The sequence below is a fragment of the Capricornis sumatraensis genome, chromosome 5 (assembly GCF_032405125.1).
Source record: "Capricornis sumatraensis isolate serow.1 chromosome 5, serow.2, whole genome shotgun sequence".
Classification (NCBI taxonomy): Eukaryota; Metazoa; Chordata; class Mammalia; order Artiodactyla; family Bovidae; genus Capricornis; species Capricornis sumatraensis.
The window spans coordinates 65546134-65570007 of NC_091073.1; the positions used below are offsets into that span (position 1 = coordinate 65546134).

General features: G+C 41.7%; 1 protein-coding gene across 1 annotated transcript in view; it reads left to right on the forward strand.

The window, feature by feature from the left end:
* Positions 1–23874, forward strand: part of AOAH (acyloxyacyl hydrolase) — a 203006-nt gene that overhangs the window by 143269 nt on the left and 35863 nt on the right. Inside the window, exons 13-15 of the mRNA XM_068973018.1 lie at positions 1066–1148; positions 19698–19734; positions 20501–20575. Of these exons, the coding sequence (XP_068829119.1) occupies positions 1066–1148; positions 19698–19734; positions 20501–20575 (195 nt within the window). The remainder of the gene's footprint in view (positions 1–1065; positions 1149–19697; positions 19735–20500; positions 20576–23874) is intronic.

Genomic DNA, 23874 nt, shown 5'->3' on the forward strand with positions numbered 1-23874 from the left:
CCTGCTACTGGTTGAAAATTCCTCTCTAAGATCTGTGTCCATTAGTATTACTGAATGTTAAGTAAGAGATTATGGAAAAACCCAAACAAACTCTTTGGCTAACCCAATAGATTCAGCTATAAGTAACAGAAAAACTCAATGTCTGAGAATTTAAATAAGATAACAAAGGAGTTTATTTCTCTCACATATGCAGTCCAGGTCTGATATGGGAGCTCAATTCTCACCCCTCTGCCTTCTCAGTGTAGAACTTATCCCCATAGTCCAAAATGGCAGCCATCCTATTGTTGGCAGCAGAATGGAGAAAAAGGACTGAGCAAGGTCACCAGACAATTGTTTCCTGAGATGCATTCCCAGAAGCCATCACTGGAGAATTCCACTCATGGTCCAAAGCTTAGTGAGATGGCCGCTCCTAGCTGCAGGTAAAGATGAGTAAAGCCATCATCGCTCAGGGGGCAGACATGTGTCCTACTAAAATTTCTATTAAAACGGATGAAGGTGGGGGGAACTCCCCTGGTGGGCCTGTTAAGACTCCCTGCTCCCAATGTATGGGACACAGGTTTGACCCCTGGTTGGGGAACTGGGATCCCATGTACCACATGGCACAGCCAAAAAAAATTTTTTTTAATTAAATTAAAATAAATTGCAAAGTAAAATGGAAGAAGGGAAAGAAAGGAATCTGAAAGACAAGAGTGTCTGCCAGAGCTTCACAACAACCAAAAGCAGAAAGGAAACATGGTCAGGTTTAAAATAATCAAGCTGGTAAAAATGATCAATTCCTCAAGAGATTTGAAACAGCTCTTGGTTGAAAGGTTAGAAAGGGATGATTGGAAGTCGTCATTAAAAAAAAGAAGTTTGAACTTATCACATCAATGCAACCCATTTTGTAGAACTGTTCCTGTAACAATTCCTAGTAATGTATTGACAATTTAGAGAAAATGTGTCTGCAGAGATTTGATTTTCTGAGTTCATTTTCACATTTTAAAAAATCACAATAAAAACATGCTTCTTTGAACTCTATCATGTAAACGTCCTGAAATTAAATATTCACATATATGTTTGTTTCAGAATTAAAGAAAATTCTATTTACCTTCGTTTACGGAAAAGAAACCGCTGCAATCACAGGGACTATCAGAATATTTCAAAAAATGGTATGTAGTGTTCCATTTAAATCTTCACCAATGTGCCCATAACAATTGGTTTTATTTCATAAGTACCCAAAAGCAGAGACTTAGATAACAAGACTAAGATGAACAAATTCCCTTTCTAATACCATTGCCTTTTCTGAGAGGGGGCCTTGGGTTCAAAGCCTTTCACCCACAGCACAAGAGAACGAGACAAGATGCAGTCAAGGCAGAGACTACAAGGGCCTCTCAGTCATCCAACAGCAAAGTCCTAGAAAGGCCAAAGTGAGGACATCAAGGTTCAGGAGGCCAGAACTAAGTGAGCATTAGCAGAACAAGGGCTGATTGAAATCCAGGTCATTGCAAAGACTCTGCTTTCCCTATGGTGCAGCATCACCCACATTTCTACTCGGCTTGGGGTTTTAAGAAAAATAGCTAAGAGTTTGTGGCTGAAATCCCCCAAAGCCATTTTAAAAATGAACTGTTTTCATGTGTTTGAAAAGACGCTCAACATCACTCATTATCAGAGAAATGCAAATCAAGACCACAATGAGGTACCACTTCACACCAGTCAGAAGGGCTGCAGTCCAAAAGTCTACAAGAAATAAATGCTAAAGAGGGTGTGGAGAAAAGGGAACCCTCTTACACTGTTGGTAGAAATGCAAACTAGTACAGCCACTATGGAGAACAGTGTGGAGATTCCTTAAAAAATTGCAAATAGAACTGCCTTATGACCCAGCAATCCCACTGCTGGGCATACACACCAAGGGAACCAGAATTGAAAGAGACACATGTACCCCAATGTTCATTGCAGCACTGTTTATAATAGCCAGGACATGGAAGCAACTTAGATGTCCACCAGCAGATGAGTGGATAAGAAAGTTGTGGTACATATATACAATGGAGTATTACTCAGCCATTAAAAAGAATACATTTGAATCAGTTCTAATGAGATGGATGAAACTGGAGCCAATTATACAGAGTGAAGTAAGCCAGAAAGAAAAACACCAATACAGTATACTAACACATATATATGGAATTTAGAAAGATGGTAATGATGACCCTGTATGCAAGACAGCAAAAGAGACACAGATGTATAGAATGGACTTTTGGACTCTGTGGGAGAGGGAGAGGGTGGGATGATTTGGGAGAATGGCATTGAAACATGTATACTATCATGTTAGAAACGAATCGCCAGTCTATGTTCGATACAGGATACAGGATGCTTGGGGCTGGTGCACTGGAATGACCCAGAGAGATGATATGGGGAGGGTGGTGGGAGGGGGGTTCAGGGTTGGGAACTCATGTACACCCATGGCGGATTCATGTCAATGTATGGCAAAACAGTATTGTAAAAAAACAAACAAACAAACAAAAGAAAAATATATATGCAGCCACTAACTTAAAAAAAAAAAAAAGAATGAGACTGATAGAGCACATAAGAAGAAGATGAACAAGAAAGTCAAAACATTTCCAAATTTTGAGGATCCCAAGTAATCTGGGTAGAGCTTCCCTTAGAACTCTGAGTAGAATGATGGATGCTAAATAATTCATGATTATTAATAAGATAATGTGTAATAAACTTATTAGTTTATATTCTGTATGAAATGTAGAAGCCTGTGAGAATATATACCAAAATGCTAATAAAGAATTATCTTTAAACAGTAAAAAAAAAAAAAAAGGAACTGTTCTCAGAGTGTCATCATGACTTCCAGGTCTCCATCCACTTCCCGTGTGTCCCAGACATCTGTGTTTTCCGGGTTTGCTTCTTCCCTGTGTGGTTCTCACCTCCCACCTTGGACCCAGATTCAGTCCATAGCCACACAATTTTGACGAAACTCCTGATTGATAAACCGTGGCCTTCAGTTCAGTTCAGTTCAGTCATTCACTTGTGTCCAACCCTTTGTGACCCAGACACGGTGCTGAACTGCAGCACTCCAGGCTTCCCTGTCCATCAGCAACTCCCAAAGCTTACTCAGACTAATGTCCATTGAGTTGGTGATGCCATCCAACCATCTCATCCTCTGTCATCCCCTTCTCCTCCTGCCTTCAATCTTTCCCAGCATCAGGGTCTTTTCCAATGAGTCAGTTCTGTGCATCAGGTAGCCAAAGTACTAGAGTTTCAGCTTCAACATCATTCCTTCCAATGACACCATGGCCTGGCTACTGCCTAATGAGCTGCCAAGTAATGTTTTCTGACAATAATGCAAAGATGGCAAACATTTAGTGTGTGTGTTGCCACTCCATCTTCCAAAGCCTGGGGAAAATATTCCTAATACACCTTGGCACTCTTGTCTGATGCACTGATTCCACCTCAATGATTCTCACAGTACAGCTCATCTGACAGACACCATCAACAAATTAGACTTGGCACAGAAAGTTAAACCTATTTGCCATCCCTGTGCCATCTCTAATCAACAAGAGTATTACAGAATTTCCCAAGCAGTACAAGTTTTATCTAAGTATATGACCTATAAATAACATTTTTATAATATATATTCTACACAGAACAAATGTTCTGTTGTAAGGACAACATAGCTCTTTTCTTACTGATGAAATAATAGCTGGTGTTAATCTCTTACCGAATGCTAATAACAATTTATGTAAAATATTTCACTTAATTATTCTCGCAAGTATTTGCTATATATAACATATTATACTATATTATTTCACATCACATTGTATTTCTTCAATTCTAAGATACCACTGATTGTGTTAGCTCTGTGGAGTGTTAAGGCGGTGAAAATGACAGAGACTTCCCTGGTGGCTCAGCGGTAAAGAATCTGCCTGCCAATGCAGGAGGCGCAGGTTCGATCCCTGGGTCAGGAAGCTCCACTGGAGAAGGAAATGGCAAACCATTCCAGCATTCTTGCCTGGAAAATCCCATGAATAGAGGAATCTGGCAGGCTATAGCCCATGAGGGGTCACAAAGAGTTCAACATGACTTAGGGACTAAACAACAACATATAGATTACAGCTCTCAACCCAGGATCAGATGTGTTAAAATACATTTCTCAGAATTTAGGATCTTTAATAATATCCACCTGGACCTGACAGAAGCAGAAGATATTAAGAAGAGGTGGCAAGAATACACAGAAGAACTGTACAAAAAAGATCTTCATGACCCGGATAATCATGATGGTGTGATCACTCACCTAGAGCCAGACATCCTGGAATGTGAAGTCAAGGAGGACTTAGGAAGCAAGAGGTGATGGAATCCCAGTTGAGCTATTTCAAATCAGCTGTGAAAGTGCTGAACTCAATATGTCAGCAGATTTGGAAAACTCAGCAGTGGCCACAGCACTGGAAAAGGTCAGTTTTCATTCCAATCCCAATGAAAGGCAATGCCAAAGAATTCTCAAACTACCACATAATTGCACTCATCTCACACGCTAGTAAAGTAATGCTTGAAATTCTCCAAGCCAGGCTTCAGCAATACGTGAACCGTGAACTTTCAGATATTCAAGCTGGTTTTAGCAAAGGCAGAGGAAGTGAAGTGAAGTCGCTCAGTCGTGTCTGACTCTTTGCGACCCCATGGACTGTAGCCTACCAGGCTTCTCCATCCCTGGGATTCTCCAGGCAGGAATCCTGGAGTGGGTTGCCATTTCCTTCTCCAGGAGATCTTCCCAACCCAGGGATCAAACCTGGGTCTCCCGTATTGCAGGCAGACACTTTACCATCTGAGCCACAAGGGAAGTCTGTCTCAAAAGGCAGAAGAAGCAGAGATCAAATTGCCAACATCCACTGGATCACTGAAAAAGCAAGAGAATTCCAGAAAAACATCTATTTCTGCTTTATTGACTATGCCAAAGCCTTTGACTGTGTGGATCCCAATAAACCGGAAAATTCTACAGGAGATGGGAATACCAGACCACCTGACCTGTCTCTTGAGAAACCTGTATGCAGTTCAGGAAGCAACAATTAGAACTGGACATGGAACAACAGACTGGTTCCAAATAGGAAAAGGAGTCCGTCAAGGCTGTATATTGTCACCCTGCTTATTTAACTTATATGCAGAGTACATCATGAGAAACGCTGGGCTGGAAGAAGCACAAGCTGGAATCAAGATTGCTGGGAGAAATATTAATAACCTCAGATACGCAGATGACACCACCCTTATAGTAGAAACTTAAGAAAAACTAAAGAGCCTCTTGATGAAAGTGAAAGAGGAGAATGAAAAAGTTGGCTTAAAACTCAACATTCAAAAAACTAAGATCATGGGAAATAGATGAGGAAATAGTGGAAACAGTGGCAGACTTAATTTTCTGGGGCTCCAAAATCACTGCAGATGGTGACTACAGCCATGAAATTAAAAAATGCTTACTCCTTGGAAGGAAAGTTATGACCAACCTAGACAGCATATTAAAAAGCAGAGACATTACTTTGCCAACAAAGGTCCGTCTAGTCAAAGCTATGGTAGTCATGTGTGGATGTGAGAGTTGGACTATAAAGAAAGCTGAGTGCCAAAGAATTGAAGCTTTTGAACTGTGATATTGGAGAAGACTCTTGAGAGTCCCTTGGATTGCAAGGAGATCCAACCAGTCCATCCTAAGGGAGATCAGTCCTGGGTGTTCATTGGAAGGACTGATGTTGAAGCTGAAACTTTGGCCACCTGATGCAAAGAGCTGACTCATTTGAAGAGACCCAGATGCTGGGAAAGATTAAGGGCAGGAGGAGAAGGGGACGACAGAGGATGAGATGGTTGGATGGCATCAACGACTCAATGGACATGAGTTTGGGTAGGATCCAGCAGTTGGTGATGGACAGGGAGGCCTGGCATGCTGCAGTTCATGGGGTCGCAAAGAGTCGGACATGACTGAGCAACTGAACTGAACTGAACTGAATGATATCCACATTGTTACAGCTGAGAAAACAGGTGTAGAGAAGCCAAAATTTTGTTCAGATCCCATCAATAAGAAGTTCAGAGCCAGAATTTGTACCCAGCTTGTCTCACTCCACTGAGACACCAGCAAAGATAATACAGTCACCAGTCTATCATCTGAGACTATCCTGCAGAAAGAGATCAGCTTTGTCTCTCTGTGTATGGACATGCTCAATAGTTTATTGAAGTTGTCAATAAATCTGGCCAAGGATCATCATAGACATAAAGTGAACACTGGCCGCTTGTTGACCTCTCTTTTTCCTTCAGTGAGATATTCAAACAGCCCCAGTGTTGTCAAAAGTTCTGTCAACAGAGACTGTAAAAATCAAAGAACAAAAACACCCACATGGAATATTATGCAGCTCTAGAAAATGAGCCTTAAAACAACATATATTTTTCAGACCGACTAGGAAGCCATTGCTTCCCATTTGTACTTTTAAAAATTTTATTTGACTGCTTCAAGTCTTATTTGTAGCACCTAGGATCTTCCTTGCCTCATGCAGGATCTTCATTTTGGTGCGCAGTCTCTCTAGTTTTGGCTCACAGGCTTAATTGCTCTGTGGCACACGGTATCTTAGTTCCCTGACCAGGGATGGAACCCATGTCCCCTGCATTGCAAGGTGGATTCTTAACCACTAGGCCACCAGGGAAATCCCCACATATTTTTATTTAGAAAGAAAAACAGTGCCAAAAGAAAATTCAGGATGTAAAATTGGATATTGCTTTAATTTCTACTCTATTTTTAAAAGAAAAGAAAAACAAATAGCTACACATAAGAAAATACACCAAAATCATAATGTTTGATAAATTATGGGTGATTGTTTTTTCTTTTTCTTTTTAACCTGTTTCCCAAAGATTTTGGTTTTATATAGAAATAACAACAACAACAATAAAAATCTAGAAGGAAACTGAGCGAAATAAAGGACTTGTCCAAGGTCCCCTGCTGAGGGTACATGTTAGCTGCAGAATAAGGAATAGGATTTGGCCAGAAACACAAGCTGGAAGCTGTGCTCTCCCCGTGTGCCTGCAACACCAGCATCTCTCTCTCACAAGACCCAGGCATGTCGTCTCCACATCACTTTGTACCCACAATGAATGCAGCCATCTTTTGTAAAATCAAAAAGACCAAAGTAAAATTCTCTGAAAAGTACTTGGTACAATTTATAGTCGACATCTCTCCTTTTGTGGTACACTGTCTTGACAGCATTTCTTTAAAATTCAGATTGTGGAGATAAAAAGAGAGAAAGGATATGGGAGGAGAGCCTAATCATTAAAAAAACATGCATGTCAAAATTTGATTGAAACCCATGGCTTCTGTCAGACTTTTATCTAATGAATAGATGCTGGGATGGAGTTGCAGGATTGGGGGGGTGGTATTTCCTTTCTTTTCTTTAAATTCACAATCCTTAGAAATACACAGAGCATACACTCTGTCTAGTATAAGTTCTTTGAAAATGCTTCTTGACTACTTTTCTAAGGATGTAATTTTTTAAAAAAATTTTAAAGTTTCTCATAGTTACTCATTATTTAATGTTCTGGCTTTATTCTCCAGCTCCTCTTCCTGTTTTTTGCTGCTTTCCTCAATATGGGTTTTTCCTTTGATATTATGCAGCATGTAACCTGACTACCGGAGCCAAGTTATTTCAATTACTCCCCAAGGTTTTTATTAGATATAGAAAGAGTCAGCTTTCTACAGCCTGCATACTTATGGATACACTTATTTTTCAGAACCAGTGAGAGAGAAAGAGGAAAAAGGGAAGAAAGGGTTGAATGAAATATGAAAGCATTTCTTAAAAATTGCATAATGAGAATCAAAGAAACAGCTCCTATTTTCCTTTTGATGTTTATATACAAGATCTCAAAAATTTCTATAGATACCTCTACCATGAACCATTGTCAGAAATTTTATGGCATTTTAAAATGTAAACTGTTGAAGTCATTTTAATTTGGGTACTCATTCTCTGGCATTGGGGGTTAGTTAGGCACACCAAGATTCCTGCTAAGCCTTCTTTACAGTCATCAAAGGGGAGGGGTTGCAGCACCCCTTACAGCTTCCAGAACAACATGGGAGTTGGGTGGGGATCAGTGTAGGGTGTGGAGTGGTCTGGGTCCTCACAGAATAGCACCTTACTTCTCAGAGATACAAAGTAAAGCCCAGAGAACAGAGAGCAGAGGTCTTCCCCTCCTTGTTGCTTCATAGAATCTTTTTCCTTTGTGTAAAAAATAGACTGGTTTTGAACTTAGGTGCTGGAACTGGTGTGTAACTTGGACAAATTATTAAATTTCTCTGGTCTATTTCTGCATCTACAAAATGGGAATCATGGTTCGATGAGCACAACTGCCAAAGGTGATACCAGCATCTCATTCTTGGTTGCCTAGACAACAAGCCAGCTGCAGTGGGGTTCTTCACCCCATCCTCCTGGGGGAAAGGCTGCACCTAAATTCAGTAGGATGATGGAGTTCAGGGGACAAACCCAGCCTTGTAAGTTTGCCTTTCCCCAGTAAAGCCAATTCCTTAAACTATGTTGTGTGACATGAAGGAATTCATCACAAAACCCAAATGAGGCTCCCTTTGCAAAGTGGGATGATAGCAGTCCACACTTGAACTTCACTAGGCTGTGGTAAGGTTGAATGAGAAAATACATTGCTTCTTGATCATTCATTATTGTTGCTAACTTCATCACCTGGCCTATTATTTACTCCGCATTTTAAAAAATCAGTCACTTTTTCAATATAACATTTTTTATAAAGTAAGCAGATATGAAAAAACAAAAATAAATTTAAAAGACACATGTTCATGACAGAAAGGCTTTCAGAGCTCAAGGGCAAAAAGAGGGGCATCTAGCGTTGAGTTTTCTGGCCCATGGAAACAGTGGCAAGCAGGAAGGTAATGGAGATGGGGGAGGGGCAGCCGGCCCCACCTGGAGGATCTGGCAGAAAGAAGGGAGCTTCTTCCGGGAGGAAAAAGCCGGGCTAGGGATAGGAGTGGGAAGTGATGGAAACGGATAGATAGCAGGTCTAAGCCTGACAGAGAGGAGCTGGGATGAAGGGTAGAGGAGAAATGAGGGAACTGCAGAGGGAGCCCTGGGGAATGGAAGGTGGATACAGCCTCCCTAGAGAGGCTGGAGGAGACAGCAGCCAAGGGAAGGGTTAAGGCAAGAAAGAAAGTGCTGAGGGTGGGGCACTGGAGGACCCCCCCACCCCCACCCCCGCACTGAGATGGGTGGGGCAAGAGACAGAAGCTGTGGCTGGAAGGGACTGGAGAACAAGCCTTAGCTGGTTGAGCTGGAAGGTCTAGAACATGTTGGAAGGAGCAGAAGCAGATGAGGGGTTTCACCTTCTCTCTAGTGATGATCACCCATCAGAAACTGGAGCTCTAAGCATGGATGCCAGTCAGTATTCAGTTGCGAAGGTGGACACAGCAAACATGGACCCCGAAACCACCTCCTACACCCATGCTGCATGTTCTAGTCTTTGGGACCCCATCACTGGGACTCAGGCCTGGTTCTCAGGGAGGACTGAATAAATACTAGCTTTGGGAACTTCCCTGATGGCCCAGTGGTTAAAACTCTGCACTTCCAATGCAGGGTCGAAGGTTCAATTCCTGATCAAGGAACTAAGACCCCACATGCTGCACGGTGCAGCCAACAAATAAAAACCAAAAATAAAGGGGGAAAAAAGTTCATCTAAAAATGATTGTATGATTTAAAAAATAAATACTAGCTTTTATTCAACCCTCACTGAAGCCCTTTGTCCCTGCCTCTGTGTCTGCATCTCCTCGCTTATAGCCGAGTCATTTGCTCCAAGTCTGGCTTCCCCCTCTGACACTGAGGATATGTACCCGCAACCCTGAGCTCAGACTCTGCTGCATGTAGTAGGTACCTGTCAACCCAACATGCTTTTTTTAAACTAATAACTCTCAGGGGTTACATTTAACCTTTGAAGAGAGGAAAAGCACACACACAATAATCTTTTGCCAACCTGAATACCTCCATGGTGGGCAAAAACTGTGAGTGACAAGATTACACTCCATCTAAAATAAAGGGTAGAAGAAAAACAAATGTTAACATGGTATTCAATATCAGTATGTATTTTAAAGTAAATAAAAATTCATAAGGCATCACCTTCCAAAATAAACAAGACTCTTCTGCTTTAAGAAACAAGCAAATCCCAGCCCTAAATCTCCATGGCCACAGCCTGCCGAGGAGGGCACCTGACCGGCTTAGGGGTTGCACTGAGGATCTCTTTACAGTTTGCAAACGGGACTTTACTAGCTTGAAATAGAATGTCTTTTTCTGCCGCCAACCTCCTTCATTTTATTTTTGCAAGTTTAGCAAAGCTGGTGTAAACACCTGTTTGGGGTTGTTTTGTTTTCAGAAAGTCAAAAGTGCTGAAGAGTGTGTTTTCTTGAGGGGCCCATCCATACAGTGAGAGACTGCCTCTCTCTGTGCACCCATATGTTAACCCACTCAGTGGGAGAGTGGGGCACAAGGGACTCACTGCAAACATACAGATATGAAAAGTGGAGAATGTTAACATTTGCCAAAGTGCATGTGTTTAGACTCATCTACCCAACCCAACCCAGCCCCAAGCCCCTTCTCACAAACCAGATTCGATCTTGAACTTCTTGGCTTCTCTACCCAGCCCCCAGCCCCCACACCTCCAAAAAACAAGAAAAAGAATTCATCTTGATGGTTCCCCTGGTTAGCCTTTAGTTAAACCATATGGAGAATGGGAGAGAATCTGACAGACCTGGAGAAACTAAAACAGGGGGGCAAAATTCGGGGCTGCATGTGGAATTCACATTCAGACCATCTACAGGATAATGTCTTAGGAAGGCTGAATGGGTGGAGTGGGGAGGAGAAGAGAAAGCTGGGTAGTGATGGGGTGAGGAGGCAATTCTAAGGTAGATACCTCTCCAAAGAGGAGGGCTTGGAGCAGAATCAGAGTGAAAGGGAACGGGGAGAAGTAACTTGCCCACGGTCCATTAGCTTGTTAGAGCTGAAAACTGTGCCTGTATCCTACTGGGCACGCCAGCATGTCTGTCCAGTCCCCCCACCAGGCCATACTGTCCCGCTTTTGAATTCTAGTCTCTAAAGCCACCATCTTACTTGCTGGGACACCAATACCTGCCTTGGAGGCCAGGTGAATGTCAGAATTAGATACCTTGACCCAGCATTCTGTGTCAGCTTTCTTTGTCAAAAGTGGTCCTCTCAGAAAGGGATGGAGACAAGGAAAAAGTAAAAGAAGGATTAAGAGAAAAACTACAGATGAAGTATTAATTCAGGCTTAGCTGAATTCAATTATATATACAAGGGCTTATTATTTATATACCCTCCCAGCCCCTCCTCCAAACCTCTGTATTAGAAGAAAAAAAGTTTTTACTTTAACTGAGCAACTGCTACTGTAGTCTACTGCAGTCTACTGCTACTGTAGTATTTAGTTATAATCTGAATTAAATCATGAAGAAACATAAGACAAACCCCAAATGAAGGACATTGTATAAAATAATTGGCCAGCACCCTTCAAAAGTGTCACAGTTGTGAAAGACAAAGAAAGACTAAGGAATCACCCCAGATTAAAAGGAGGCAAAACAGACTTAAAAAAAAAAAAGACAAACATGAAAGTAAATGGAACATGTAATCCTGAATTGGATGCTGGCCCTGGCCATCAGTGGGGCAATTAGTGAAATTTGAATGAGGTCTGTAGAGTAGACAATAGTATTGAACCAATGTGAATTTCCTGATTTCCATCACTGTACTATGATTATGAAATATGCTCACATTTCCCATTTAGGGATCTGGATGAAAGGGTATGTGCAAATCCTTTGTTCTATTTTTGTAACTTTTTGTTTAGCATTCTAACTTACAGAAATTATTTCAACTTTTTAGAAATCATTTCAAAGTGAAAATTTTAAGACAATTTTTTTAAAGCCACAGAGTATTGGAAGAAGCAAAGAAGTCACCTTTGCCAAACAGAAATAGGCCCTCAGTAAATATTTGATGAATCCATCCACTGGGTGGAATATTTGGTCTCAACCCAAGATGTTGAGAGGAAATAACAGAAATTATTTATAATAAAACAACTAGGACATTTCTGTTTACGAGCTATTATCTAGTGTGATCACAACAACAAGCAAATACCGATTTTTGAGATGCTTGATCTAAAAGGCAAATGCACACAGATATACTATAGGACTGCAGGCATCAAAACTTGTTATTTCTCTCAAAGACCAAAAATACTTCCAAGATACAGCACTTAACTATAATAGAAACTTTTGAAAGAGTGATTTCAAAAGTTTCTATTTTAGTCTGACATATGTCATACAGAGGGACACATTTTCCTCCATTTATTAGAGGACATCATTCCAATTTTTAATATTTTCTGGAATTTTAAAGAATCATTAAAGAATGGAGATATTCTGATTCCAGTGGGACTATTTCTTAGGATTTATCTACACAGCCCTTTCTGGCTTCTGCTTGTCCCATGCAAACATCAAAGTGGGGCAGCATAACTGACAACAATTATAATACGAAGAGTGATGAGCGTATGCTTGAGATTCTTCTGTTAGGTCAAGATTTTCATTCTGTACTTCTTGAATCAGCACACCTGCAAAGGACAGATTCAGAAGCATGTCTTACACTTTTATATGTAACTGTGCGTGGCAAGTGTTCCTGAAGTCCTAAGGGGTCTCTTTTCAATCAATCCCTTTTGTTTAGGGCTCAAGATGAAGGCCATCACAGGGAAAGTTCACTGCTACTTGTGTTTAGAAATGAACTTCCTCGATTTTTTGTCAGTTTCAAAGCATCTTGGGCTGTGCCTTTTACCACGGGTCTTCTCTTCTCTTTTACGTCCCTTCCTCTCATGCTCCATTGGATTTTGCCCCACCAATCTCTCTGTTTCCTCTCCAATATTGCAATAGGTGCTAGAAACAGAACGGTGAACAAGACATAGTCCCCATCTTAAAGGAGATCATAAGTAAGCAGAAAAGAGAGACAAGACGGAAACAATTATGGTTCTTATAAAATGACACTAAAATAGAGGGAGGTTGAGGCCTTCTGAAGGTGGGAGCCACTTAGCTCTGCCTGGAGGAGAGGAAATCTTCAGAGAAGATACATTTGAGCAGAGAGCTTTGCAGAAAAAAAAAATAGAAATCCAAAAACCATGGGGGAGATGGTGACTCGGTGCATAGATGCTCCAAGGGCAAAGTATCTTTGGGGAAAAAGGAGAGAGAAATGTAGCATAGCTGAAGGATACTTGTGAAGCTATGTCAAGTTTTGAGACTAGCAGGTAGATTAGAGCCACTCTGGGGAGGTTATTATATTCTTCTAAAAATACATGTTTTGGGGAATCATTTATCTAGTTTGTCACAGAAATTCAGAACCACACTTGTGAATTTGAAAGCATTTTCAGTAGTAGAAACACCATCAGAAACTGTCACAACAAACAATTATTAAGTACCTACTATTTTGAGTTGGAGGTCAATGTATTCGTTTGAATATTTCTGCTTATTACAAGCAACACTTTTAGAGAAAAGAAAGAATTTAAATTTCTTATCGCTGATTTTTTTAACCTAGATTATACAAATTGTGCTCTTCAAAATGCTTCCTAAATTTATAAGCAAAATCTGCATTATTTAAAATTTAATTAAAGTTAAATGACATTATTAAATTTATTTTAGGTCATTGTACAACACCACATTTTTCATGAACTATTTATACTCTCTATAATGCATTCAGGTTTCTGGTTCTGGGTATAATGGAGTAAGCACACTCCACCCTGTCTGTCCCAAGAAATGCAGCCATAAAACCTAGACAGAATATATGGAAAAGATGTTGGAGGACTCTGGGAAAGTATACTGAAGTAGAAAACCAGAATCAGGAGTACAGCCAAACCAGCAGTGGTGTTGGCATTTTGTTGTCCTCTGATATCTTCCAAACTAGACCCAATACTGCCCAAAATCCAGAAGCGAAGAGTGGCATGAACTGATTGAGTTAGAAGAAACCCTCTAGTTCTCACTCTAGAAGTGGGAAGGGAGTTTCTTCTCAGTGTCAGGGCAGCAGTGAGGAGGTGCCTAGAATTCTCGGTGGTAGTGGGGGCGGTTAGTCGCTCAGTTGTGTCCGACTCGACCCCATGGACTGTAGCCCGACAGGATCCTCTGTCCATGGAATTCTCCGGACAAGAATACTGGAGTGGGTTGCCATTCTCTTCTCCAGAGGATCTTCCCAACCCAGGGATCAAACCCACATCTCTTGCACTGCAGGCAGATTCTCTACCATCTGAGCCACCAGGGACAGCCTCTCTAATGACAAGAGTTGTATTCCCAGAAGGGTAACGAAATCCCCTGTTGCTCATTTTCTCACTCTGTCCTCTTATTATGAGATCCTCATGCATTGGAAAAGGAAATGGCAACCCACTCCAGTGTTCTTGCCTGGAAAATCTCAGGGACCGTGGAGCTTGATGGGCTGCCGTCTATAGGGTCGCACAGAGTCGGACACGACTGAAGCAACTTAGCAGCAGCAGCATAATGAGTTAATCTCTGAGAAGTGTACATGAGAGTAGGGGAGTGGAAACTGGGGCTTTAGGATGATGGAGGGGAGCCCAAGGAACCAGAAAGGACCAAGGAGCTTCTAGAGTGGGAGGAACTTGGGAAAGCAACCTCATAAAGTAGTGTATGAACTCCTGGGCTTAATCTTGAGCTGAACATGCACATATCTGATCCTTAACTGCATACCAAGGACTCTGAGAACTCAACTTCGACAAAGACTGTTGTCTAGGTGCCACTCAGTGGCACAGACCTGAGATTAATCAGAGTAATACTACAGAGGCTTTGAGAGGGGAATGGACATTGAAATCATAACCTCCCAGAAGGCTGGGTAGAACTTACCTCCTGAACCTGAGTGGATTGCCTAATAAAACAAAAGTACAAGGCTCAGAGTCTTTTAATATCCAAGATGCCAAGGATAAACTCCAAAATTACTTAGCACATAAGGAACCAGAAAAATCTCAACTTGCAGGGGAAAATAAAACTAACAGATGTCAATGCCAAAATGTTGGAACTATCTGACAAAAAGTCTGTATAGTGAGGTTGTAAAATGCACCTTACCGTCCTTTTTTATAGGTTCTCATATAAGAACTAGATCTTTTGCTTTTATTTATTTTAATTGGAAGCTAATTACTGTAGAAAAATGTGGTGGTTTTTGCCACATATTGACATGAATCAGCCAGGGGTGTACATGTGTCCCCCGTCCCGAACCCCTCCCCCCACTTCCCTCCCCATCCCATCCCTCTGGGTTGCCCCAGTGCACCGGCTTGACTTTGAGTGTCCTGTTTCATGCATCAAACTTGGACTGGTCATCTATTTCACATATGGTAATATACATGTTTCAATGCTATTTTCTCAAATCATCCCATCCTGGCCTTTTCCCACAAAATCCAAAAGTATCTGGCCAAGCACAGAATTTTAAAATTACAGGTTGTTTAGAAGACCGTTAAGAGAGTCTTACCAGTTGATTTGAATGTCCAGAATATGAAACACTTGCTGCTATAGTCAACACTGATCCACCAGCGAAACTGTAAGCTGAAATTTACTCATGAAAGGAAAACCAACACTGACATTATGGGAAACCCTTCTTTACTTGCAATGTACAGTGCCTTATTTAAAAAAGATGAGCCATAATTCAGACTTGTGGCCAATAAGGACCCTGTTCTTTCCTTTCTTGATGATAGGTAGATTCCCATTGGACTACCTTGACAAATAAATTAAATGTCCCTATTTCATAGTCAGAACTTTTCCATTTCTCTGATCTATTACTGTAGAGACCAGGTAGGGGCCTCTTAAGGGCATCTCCAGTTCTTTGAAAGCTGCTCTTGTTTTGCCACATTCCACAGGCTAGGAGCTATCTTTCTCTCCCACTCACATTTTTCAGCTCCAACTGCTTTACTAAGTATTTTCTGTAATAGTAGCAGTAGCAGCAACAAAATCAGCAGCCTGGAGGAAGTCTACATACAGGAGAAGAGAGAAAAAAGAGCTTGGGAGGGAGAGAGATACCAAATGATGATGTGGCTGGTGAAAGTGTAGCAAGACTACAGAAAAGAGGGGCTCAGAAGAGAAAGTAACATGGGAATTATGTAAACTCTTTATGTAATCCCATAAAACTGAGGTTTCCAAAAGAAAATGGAAATCATGGAAGTGTAACAACTTTGGAGCAAAAACTTTGCTCCTATTGCAAACACCCACCAGAAAAAAATAAACATTTGGGTAAAGAAGTATACATACTTCCTCTCTCCTTGGGTGGATGTTTGTGATTGCTGCTTTTAAATCCACCTCAAGCCTTTGCCATTGGCCTGCCATCTTTGTCTTGGCAGCAGAGAGATCAGAGGATGCGGGCCCAGGGAGGGGCTTTCCATATGGCATGCCATGACAGGTTTTCATTAACATTTTCCTCAAGCTCTGTGGGTACTCTGCACCTCAGTTCCCAGTTGTACTCTGGATAATGAGGGAAATTATTGACAATCTCTGACCTGGCCCTTTATTTTTTTTCCCACTCATGGCTTGAGTTTTCATTTCTCATTAAGAGAAAAATCAAAGAGTGAGAATTAAACACCTCTTGATTTATTATCTTACTGAAAATGGGAAGTTGAGAGTCCTGGAGCTGGCACTGAATGAAGGGCCCAGCTGATGAGATGAGTCAGCCACTGTAGGCTCCCAGTGGCTGTCCTTCTTATCTTCCCTCTTGAGAGCAAAAGGGAACAACCTCACACCCAGAAGTACTTTGAGTCTATGTTTAGGACTCAGTGCTGTAAAACCTGGCACCTTCTCTGAGCAGAGATAATAGGCTCAAATCACATTGAGTTTTCTGGTTTGGATCTGCACTCAACCTTACTCTAGTGCTCAGTTATGTGTCTGCCCCCATAGATGGTAATCCTCAGGTATATAGGCTGTGTCCAGCTCACCTGTTAATTCCCTACTATGTGTCGGGCATATGGCAGGTTCTCAACAAATGAATGGACAGGGTGAATGAATGCTTCCATGCTAAGGTGAGCTGACGGCCCTTAATTTGCATGTCTGTGTGCATATTTAATACTACCCTGAACTGAGAGTCGCTCAGTGGTGTCCGACTCTTTGTGACCCCATGGACTATATACTCCATGGAATTCTCCAGGCCAGAATATTGGAGTGGGTAGCCTTTCCCTTCTCCAGGGGATCTTCCCAACCCAGGGATAGAACCCAGGTCTCCCACATTGCAGGTGGATTCTTTACCAGCTGAGCTATCAGGGAAGCCCCACCACAAAAAGGAAGCAAAGAGTGTATGACGATTCCTAAAATAAATTAAATGTAGCATTGCCATATGGTCCAATGATTTCAATAACCTAAATGAACCTAAACAGATATTTGCACACCGATGTTCATAGGCAGCATATTCATAATAACCAAATAGTAGAAGCAACTCGAATGCCCATTGGCAGATGAATGGATAAACAAAATGTGGGATGTGCATACAATGGAAAATTATTCAGTCTTTAAAAGTAAGGAAATTCTAACACAGGCTACAAATGGAGGCCTTTTGAGAACATCATGCTAAGTGAAATAAGTCCAACACAAAAAGATGAATAAGGTATGATTCCACCTATCTGAGGTACCCAGAATAGTTCACTATATACCAACAGAAGATAGAGTGGTGTTATCAGAGACTGCTTCTATTTGGTATGATGGGAAAATTCTAGAAAAGGATAGTGATGATGGTTGCATAACAACGTAAATGTATTTAATGCCACTGAATTGCACACTCAAAAAGGATTAAAATGGTTATGTTTATGTGTTGTATATTTTACCACAATGAGAGGGGAAATAAAGCAATGTTCATTTATTATGCTAACATTCCTGAATCAGCCAAGAGAACGTCAGTGCTGCACAGATAGCTTGCATCTAGCTGTATGTGGGAAAGGAGGCCTGCCCTGCATGGTCACACAATTTCGAGGGGACATGGGCTAGTTAGCTCCTAATAGCTGTGCACTGCCCTTTGGCCCATTTGTTTCCACAAGAAACCCCCTGGCTTTCTCCCCAAGCTTCCAAGGCTAGAAGTTACAGGAAAATCTCCCTTGCCACTTGAATTATACCACCTACCTGAGGATTACTCGCTAATTACTGCAGACTGTCTTCCAACAGACAAGGAAACAGTGAACTTATTTGAAACAGTGAACTCTTTCTAGCACCCAGTCTAGAAAAGCCGTGTCACACAGGGAGCCAGAGCTCAGCCTTACAGAAGGGACAGACTTTGAAGTGCAACTCTCCAAATGATTAGTTGTGTGGCACTGGGAAAGTCACTTTAAGTGAGCCTCAGTTTCCCCCTCTATAAAATGGAGACCTACTATGCCTAGGGCTTCCAAGCTGGCACAGTGGTAAAGAATTTGCCTGCCAATATGAAAGATGCAAGAGACAAGTACACATGCCCACGTGGGCACACACACGCACACACACACACACACACACACAATGCTACCTCATACTGTGGTGCTAAGGCCAAAATGAATTAATAAGTGTTTAGCAGAGTGTTGACAATAAAAAGAATATTCAATGAATACAATTTTCATATAAGAGATTCATTATTGGTGGTGCCTAGAGTAGGGGAAGGAAGTCATATGTGTCACTACGGGAGCTTAAATACATCAGCTCTATAATCTGACTCGCACAGGCCAGCCAGTTAGGAGGAGTCTCAGGAATGAGCGGGAACACCAGCAGGCTATTAAATGGGGTTTCCAGGGAGATGTGCAGTTCTTGAATAATCCTTTTTACTGTCCCTCTTACTCCTTAGAAGAAAAGTTATGATCAACCTAGATAGCATATTCAAAAGCAGAGACATTACTTTGCCGACTAAGGTCCATCTAGTCAAGGCTATGGTTTTTCCAGTGGTCATGTATGGATGTGAGAGTTGGACTGTGAAGAAGGCTGAGCGCCGAAGAATTGATGCTTTTGAACTGTGGTGTTGGAGAAGACTCTTGAGAGTCCCTTGGACTGCAAGGAGATCTAACCAGTCCATTCTGAAGGAGATCAGCCCTGGGATTTCTTTGGAAGGAATGATGCTAAAGCTGAAACTCCAGCACTTTGGCCACCTCATGCGAAGAGTTGACTCATTGGAAAAGACTCTGATGCTGGGAGGGATTGAGGGCAGGAGGAGAAGGGGATGACAGAGGATGAGATGGCTGGATGAGATGGCATCACTGACTTGATGGAAGTGAGTCTGAGTGAACTCCGGGAGTTGGTGATACACAGGGAGGCCTGGTGTGCTGTGATTCACGGGGTCGCAAAGAGTTGGACATGACTGAGTGACTGAACTGAACTGAACTCATTCCCTAACTCATTCTTTAATCTTTGAATAGTTTCTGTCTCTGCTGATAGATTTGTACTTTTTTCTCACATCTATTAGAAAGTGTACCCATTCATGCTCAGTAAATGTCTTGAAACCTGTGAATCCAAAAATGTTAGGATTATGTTAATATAATGCCAAGTAAACACAAGGCCCATTAAGAAAGTTGTAGGATGAAGTCATTCCCATCAGTATGATGGTTTGGATGACCTTTGACCATACAATGATGGTTCCTTCATGATTTCCGTCAATCAGTCAAATTCTCATACTGATAGTGCTGACTTGAATTTACTAACTTTAATTATTTTCTCAATTTTAACTATTCAGGTGCATCCTCCCAAAACCTGGAGAGATTTATAGAAAGGTAAGTGGAAAAGGGAGGGATATAAGTTGTTTTTAGGTTGGGTTTCTATTTTGAAAAATTATTTTAAAAAAAACCTCTCTGTTACTATCCAGTAGCCACTTATACTGAACATCCATAACTTGTTAGTCACTTTCCAAACAGTGGGAAATTTTCACTTCTTGGGCCAGTGACCACAGGATGTGGTTAATTTACATGTATACTTTCAAAAAGATCATAAAAATGTATACAAAGTGGATAAAACTTCGGTCTGGCCCAAGAATCTGAACGAGACAAAAAAAAAAGACTGTTTCTTATTCCTGCTTTATGAATGAGAAAACAAGTTTTGGCTCATATTTGACTTAAAATTCATTAGCAAAGCCTGGGGTGTCCAAAATAGGAAGCTTGAGAAACCCTTGATTTTTCAAAGTTGGCTATGTCCACAGCTGTTGTAATGTCATAAAGTCCTACACATCTGGACGTAAGTACCTCAGGAAATTGATCTGGGTTTACTGATGACAACTACTGTGAAAGATGGTAGCGTGTCCCCCTACTGGAGACTTCAGCCTACTCTAAATGTAGGTATGTATTTATGTGGTCTTTTCTTAATGGAGAAGTGGGTTAACGATTATAGAGAAGAGGAGAAGTAGGAATGGAGACACTAGAATGAAAGAAAAATGGCAAAAAGTTACCCAGAGGATGGCCATTTGAAGATTCTTTCACATGTTGGTTGGTTCCAAAGCTAGGTTTCCAAGTGTTCGATATTCAAATTCCATCTATGGCTTCTCAGTTTATCTAGGAACCAGCTGTTGGATTATCCAGCCATTGTCATATATGCCATGATTGGAAATGATGTCTGCAGTGGGTGAGTTACTAAAAATGTTTGGAAGGTTCTTTGAGCTTCCCCTCATCTCCACTCCATTATAGTAACCTACTTCCCTATCTTAACAAGTCCTGGACACATGTCGACTCAATAGAATCAACCTATAAATCTGAAAGACCCTTTGAAAAATATCTGATCCCATTAATTCTTTGCTCTGCTTCACAACAAATGGGTGTGTCATGATCAACTCTGAATTACATCACAAGAAATATGCTACTGCTAGCCAAAAATCCAAGACTGAGAAGCGTGACTTTTGAAATAAAGCAAAATCACAGCTATCCCATAAGAACAGCTTCCTCACTCATCTTCTGATTTACTTACTCGTGTGGCTGAGATAGCATAGACTTAGAGCTTTGCAAAGAAACCTACACATGATTCACAGCCAATCCTATTTGTGCCCATGGCCCATAGTAAGAAAGTGGTTTTGCTAAACTGCTAATATCAGTAGTGATTTCAAAATGTTGAATGCCTTTGTTCCCCCACAACATTTTGGAAGGCTTCTCAAAGTCTGTGCATACCCCTAAGAATATGCCGCACATGTGAATGCCATCTGTCCTGTGATCATGGCCAAAAAGAAAAAAAAAAAGGTGAGATCAGATCTAAAACAACTCCCCAATAGCCACCCACACATCATTTTGGAAAACCTAAAAGCAAAGCCAAGAGAGGTGACATGACTCGTCCAATTAGTGACGGATGGCAGAGCTGGACTCAAACCCAAGAGGTACTAGAAGCAGGCCACCCTGCTCACTGCCCACCTTTTGTTTTTCTATACTTCGCTCACCAAGAGCTTTTTAAGTTTGTGCTAAAAACATGGTTGAATATTATGAAATTGTGTTTGCCCTCATGGATACCTCCATGAGAGCCTCAGAACCCTTCTGGTGAAGGAGGTGTAGACCTAATCAGTGAAGTGAGTTCAGGGCAGGAGATTCCATGCTGCAACCCAGAGATACTCATGTGCCCTGCCTTGGCAGCCCCTAGGCTGGTTTACCACTCTCCCTAGAATCCCAAGTCTGCCAAGGCTACCTTCTGGGGACCCAAGTTAGCTCTGTGATGAGCCACCTGGTACTCTCCAGTAAATAGCAAACACCCCCAAAACCTTCCATGAGCCAAGAGCCACACCACTCTCTGCATCATCTCATCCCCACAGCAGCCCTAAGAGGCAAGTGCTATTGCGCCTTTTAACAAATGAGGAAACCGTTCAGCAAGGTTATTAAGAAACTTACTTCCATAGTGAGGAGCAAAGATGAGAGCCCAACAAGGTTCTCTGGCTAAATTCTGTGTTGTTTCTACAGTCCATACGTGTCTCATTTGCTTTCTTTCATGCACATGCTTTTAAAAGCATGTATTGACCACTTATGATGTGCCAAGCTCTGTGCCTGGCTCTAGGATACAGTGGCAAAGAGGCCACCATCCCTGACCTCAAAGAGCTTATAAAGGTAAAGCAATGAGCGTCAGCCCCCAGTCCCATCAAAGAACAAAACCTATGGTCAGATCAGCCAGTGCCCCTCCAATCTCTGGATCCTATCCCCTGGGAGGGGACAGAGAACAAGCTGGTTATACTGAGTCAGAAAAACACCTGCAGAAAGACTTTTAGTTCAAGAGCCCCAAATCCCTGAAACTGCATGTTTTCAGCAGAAGCTGCACACGCAAAGGTCCCTCCAGCCTGGCCCTGCTCTTCCTTTTCCAAGGAGCTAAAGGGCAGGTAGACATCAGCCAGAGACCTATGCCAGCCTTTTTCCCCCCGGGGGGTCTGGGCAAATAAACAGCAAGCATTTGGGTGAAAGAATGGAGTTGGCTGTGTGGGGTGTCCCTATGGTGCCCATTTTGCAACGTCCTGTGGAGGGGTTAGAAAAATAAAGACAGATGGCAACTATACTTCCCATCTGCCAGAACATCAAGGTGGAAGAGATTACCCCAAATGAGCAAAGTGATTTCATAAAAAGCTCAAGCCAGCAACAAATTGCATAATAAGTTCGTCCTGAAAAAACTTCTAGGATATTTGCTCGACTTTTTTCTTTTCTTTCTTTTTTTTAAACGAAGATGCTAGTTCTCTGCTTCTTTCTCTATTATTTAAACTCTTGTAGGTAATAAGTACTTGTTAAATGAATGAAGGTCAGGATTGGAAAATAGCTTTTAGCATCAGGAATTTGAGAAAAAAGGTAAAATAGACAAACTTTGCTTTGTCATTGTAACTCTATTTGATTGGGCTTAAACTAACCCAGGTTACTTGGGCTTTTGCTATCATTGCCTTCAAAAACTGCAGAATGTGAGTGATACAGAAAAAATTCCTGGAAATAGGGCCAGTATGAGTGAACTACAGCAGCTAGGTAGCAATAGGAGTACTGAGAAATGAGAGTGGCCTCAAGAGCCTCAGTTCATAAAGGGTGATTACAAACCTTCCCCAATATCCCAACATGACATCACTGAAAAGAATATCATAATTACTGGAAATGTGATAAATATATATATAGAGAGAGAGAGAGAGCTACATATATATATAAGCACATAACACTAGCCACAGAAATGGATTTAGTTCCATGTTTTAGAGTGGACCTAGAAATTATAAACTAAATATCTTTTACCTAATGGAGAGAGCCAAGGCCACCCTACAGAGGTCGTCTGTGTTGCCAGCTCCCAAGCATTTTTCTGCAGTGCCATTGTTTCAGATGTCATCCAGGACAGCTGGTCAGCACTGCATTAAGACGAAGCAGCCAAGGTGCTGATAGATAACAGACTCCTAGGAGTTCAGCTGCCAGAAAACAATCCATTCCATCCAATCAAGGGTAGAAAACCAATAGAGAAGGGAAGGGAAAGAACTCCTGCTCAGAGGAATTTTCTCTCCCAGCCTCCTCAGTGGAAGTGGGGTGGCCAAGGAGTTTCTCAACCAGCCAGGATGTTCCAGACCACATACTCTTTTAAGGGCCCCAGGACCTCTATGCATCAGGTAATGCAGGTCCAGTGAGTCCCCACCCCATTCTCCGTCTGTGTCAAGAGGCCTCTTCAAAGAGTTTGGGTGGTAAGTCAATAATGTGGTTACAACTGGTGGGCCTGGAGAAAAGGGCTGCCTCAATTTTCCAGGCAAGAATACTGGAGCAGGTTGCCATTCCCTACTCCAGGGGATCTTCCTGACCCAGGGACTGAAACTGTGTCCCTGGCATCCCCTGTATTGGCAGGTAGATTCTTTACCACTAGCACCTGGGAAGCCCTCTCTTACCTGGATGTTTCAAAAGCACAAAAGCTAGCTGTGGGTGAAATCTGAACACTCAACCACAACAAGTCTC